The sequence below is a fragment of the Coregonus lavaretus genome (assembly GCF_964263955.1).
Source record: "Coregonus lavaretus genome assembly, contig: HAP1_SCAFFOLD_666, whole genome shotgun sequence".
In the NCBI taxonomy this organism is placed as follows: Eukaryota; Metazoa; Chordata; class Actinopteri; order Salmoniformes; family Salmonidae; genus Coregonus; species Coregonus lavaretus.
Window position 1 is genome coordinate 87,501 of NW_028161339.1, and position 2,500 is coordinate 90,000.

Consider the following 2,500-nt stretch of genomic DNA (forward strand, 5'->3'; position numbering starts at 1 on the left):
AGAGATGGATAGGAGCGAGAGCGATAACGAGAGAGAGAGAGAAATGGGAGGGAGAGAGATTTGTAGGAAATGATGTCTTACCAGTGACTATGCCTCCGGCTGGTGTACACACCCCTGTCTGTGAGTTCACTGCAGTCCTGAACAGATTATACATTAGTGTGTATAACACACACACACACACACACACAAACACACAGAATACACAGGAAACAGACACATTTTATAATACCACACACGCACATTAGTGTTGTCACGATGCCAGTATCGCGACACTCCGATACCAGATATTCCATGGCAAAAAATAAAACACGAAACAGACTAAACTCCTTTAAAACCTACTTTTGTAACATATTGTGTGGTATAACTTGCTAAAGAAACAAATGTGATTCTGGGTGTTTGTTTCCAACATTAGGACTGTTTCAAGAGCTTCAGTCCGCTTTATGTTTTATTTCCTTTGCTTCTTTATTTCCTAGTATCATGATACGGTTGTCGTGACAACACTAATGCACACGCACCTTCCGAAACTTCCAGTGACCGGATAGGCTGAGACGAAGGATCCCATGATGTTGGTTAGACCAATAGCAAACAGTTCCTGGTTTGCATTGATCCTATAGTCATTCTGACTGGCTGGGGATTCAAATCAAATCAAACTTTATTCAAAGTGCATTTAAACTCGCTTAACAGCGAAGAAGATAGAGAAACAGAATAATTATGCAAATAAGTTAAATATACAGATTTTTTTGATATTCCATCCTCAATGTGACTTCTCTGGTCAAATAAATAACAAATAACCATTTAACAGAAAGAGCACACTAGTAACATGGCACAAACACACACACACACCGAAGGCTCTCACCGAAGGCTTTAGCGATGGCAATGCTCTCCAGTAGTCCCATTAAGGGGATGACAGCCAGCCCTCCTCCAAAATCCTGCCACGGGATTGGTCAGAAGTGGTTTTCAATCACTCATATCTGAGATGTGATTGGACAGCAGGGTTCTAATGGCTAATTACTGTTCCCTGATTGTCTTAGCATACTGCCCTGGGGACCTTTGCTGTAATAGCTACTTGTTACTTTTCACTGAAACCTAATTGGATAACTCAATACTGTGACAACTCAACACTGTTACAACTCAATACTGTAATATCATTGGTTCAGCTCACGCTCCACGACGCTGATAACAACTAAATTCCGTAATATAATTGGTTGAAACCCACTCTTCAGTGTCAACTCTGTATCCCTATTCGTCTGTCCCCCTGTCACTCCCCCACTCTGTATCCCTATTGGTCTGTCCCCCTGTCACTCACCTACTCTGTATCCCTATTGGTCTGTCCCCCTGTCACTCCCCCACTCTCCAGTGTCAACTCTGTATCCAAATTGGTCCATCTCCGTCATTCCCCCACTCTGTATCCCTATTGGTCTGTCCCCCTGTCACTCACCCCACGCTGTATCCCTATTGGTCTGTCCCCCTGTCACTCACACACTCTGTATCCCTATTGATCTGTCTCCCTGTCATTCCCCCACTCTGTATCCCTATTGGTCTGTCCCCCCTGTCACTCACATCTACGAGCTCTCCGAAGCTGATGACGGTATCGTTGGGCGTGGTCTCGGAGAGGGGAGGGGCTCTGAACGGCGGCAGGCCCTGGGACGTTTTCCCAGTGATGGTGAAGACTGGCGAGCCAAACGCATTCCACGAGAATGCCACCAAGGACGCCGCCACTACGACCAACGCATTACGCACTGAGGTGGGGAGACACACACATTATACACACCCCTCCACACACACGCACACACACACACACACACACACCCAGGTACTGACCGGTAGCGATGCTCCAGACCAGACCGTGAGCGGCCCTGGTGAGGGTGGTGTCCTGTTCTGACGGGGGTTCTAAGGTACTCTTCATCCACGTCAACATCACCAGCAGACACAGACACAGCAGACCTAGAACCACGTCTCCTATCCTACACACACACACACACATCACAACGATATTACACACACACACACACACAGGTGCAGCCTACTGTAGGCCTACTCTACCTGGTCTCAGGTATCCTGTAGAAGGTTAGTAGACCTGTCCTCTACTCTACCTGGTCTCAGGTATCCTGTAGAAGGTTAGTAGACCTGTCCTCTACTCTACCTGGTCTCAGGTATCCTGTAGAAGGTTAGTAGACCTGTCCTCTACTCTACCTGGTCTCAGGTATCCTGTAGAAGGTTAGTAGACCTGTCCTCTACTCTACCTGGTCTCAGGTATCCTGTAGAAGGTGTAGTAGACCTGTCCTCTACTCTACCTGGTCTCAGGTATCCTGTAGAAGGTTAGTAGACCTGTCCTCTACTCTACCTGGTCTCAGGTATCCTGTAGAAGGTTAGTAGACCTGTCCTCTACTCTACCTGGTCTCAGGTATCCTGTAGAAGGTTAGTAGACCTGTCCTCTACTCTACCTGGTCTCAGGTATCCTGTAGAAGGTTAGTAGACCTGTCCTCTACTCTACCTGGCC

The 2,500-nt window shown here is 47.0% G+C and overlaps 1 protein-coding gene across 2 annotated transcripts in view; it reads right to left on the reverse strand.

The window, feature by feature from the left end:
- The window catches only part of slc26a11 (solute carrier family 26 member 11), a 14,347-nt gene that overhangs the window by 4,931 nt on the left and 6,916 nt on the right, over positions 1–2,500 (reverse strand). For both annotated transcript variants that reach the window (XM_084195378.1, XM_084195379.1), the window contains exons 7-12: positions 2,495–2,500; positions 1,822–1,964; positions 1,561–1,739; positions 857–929; positions 516–627; positions 82–137 (exon numbers count right to left, since the gene is read on the reverse strand). The exon at positions 2,495–2,500 is cut by the window's right edge and continues 74 nt beyond it. In XM_084195378.1, coding sequence (XP_084051504.1) covers positions 82–137; positions 516–627; positions 857–929; positions 1,561–1,739; positions 1,822–1,964; positions 2,495–2,500 — 569 coding nt within the window. The remainder of the gene's footprint in view (positions 1–81; positions 138–515; positions 628–856; positions 930–1,560; positions 1,740–1,821; positions 1,965–2,494) is intronic.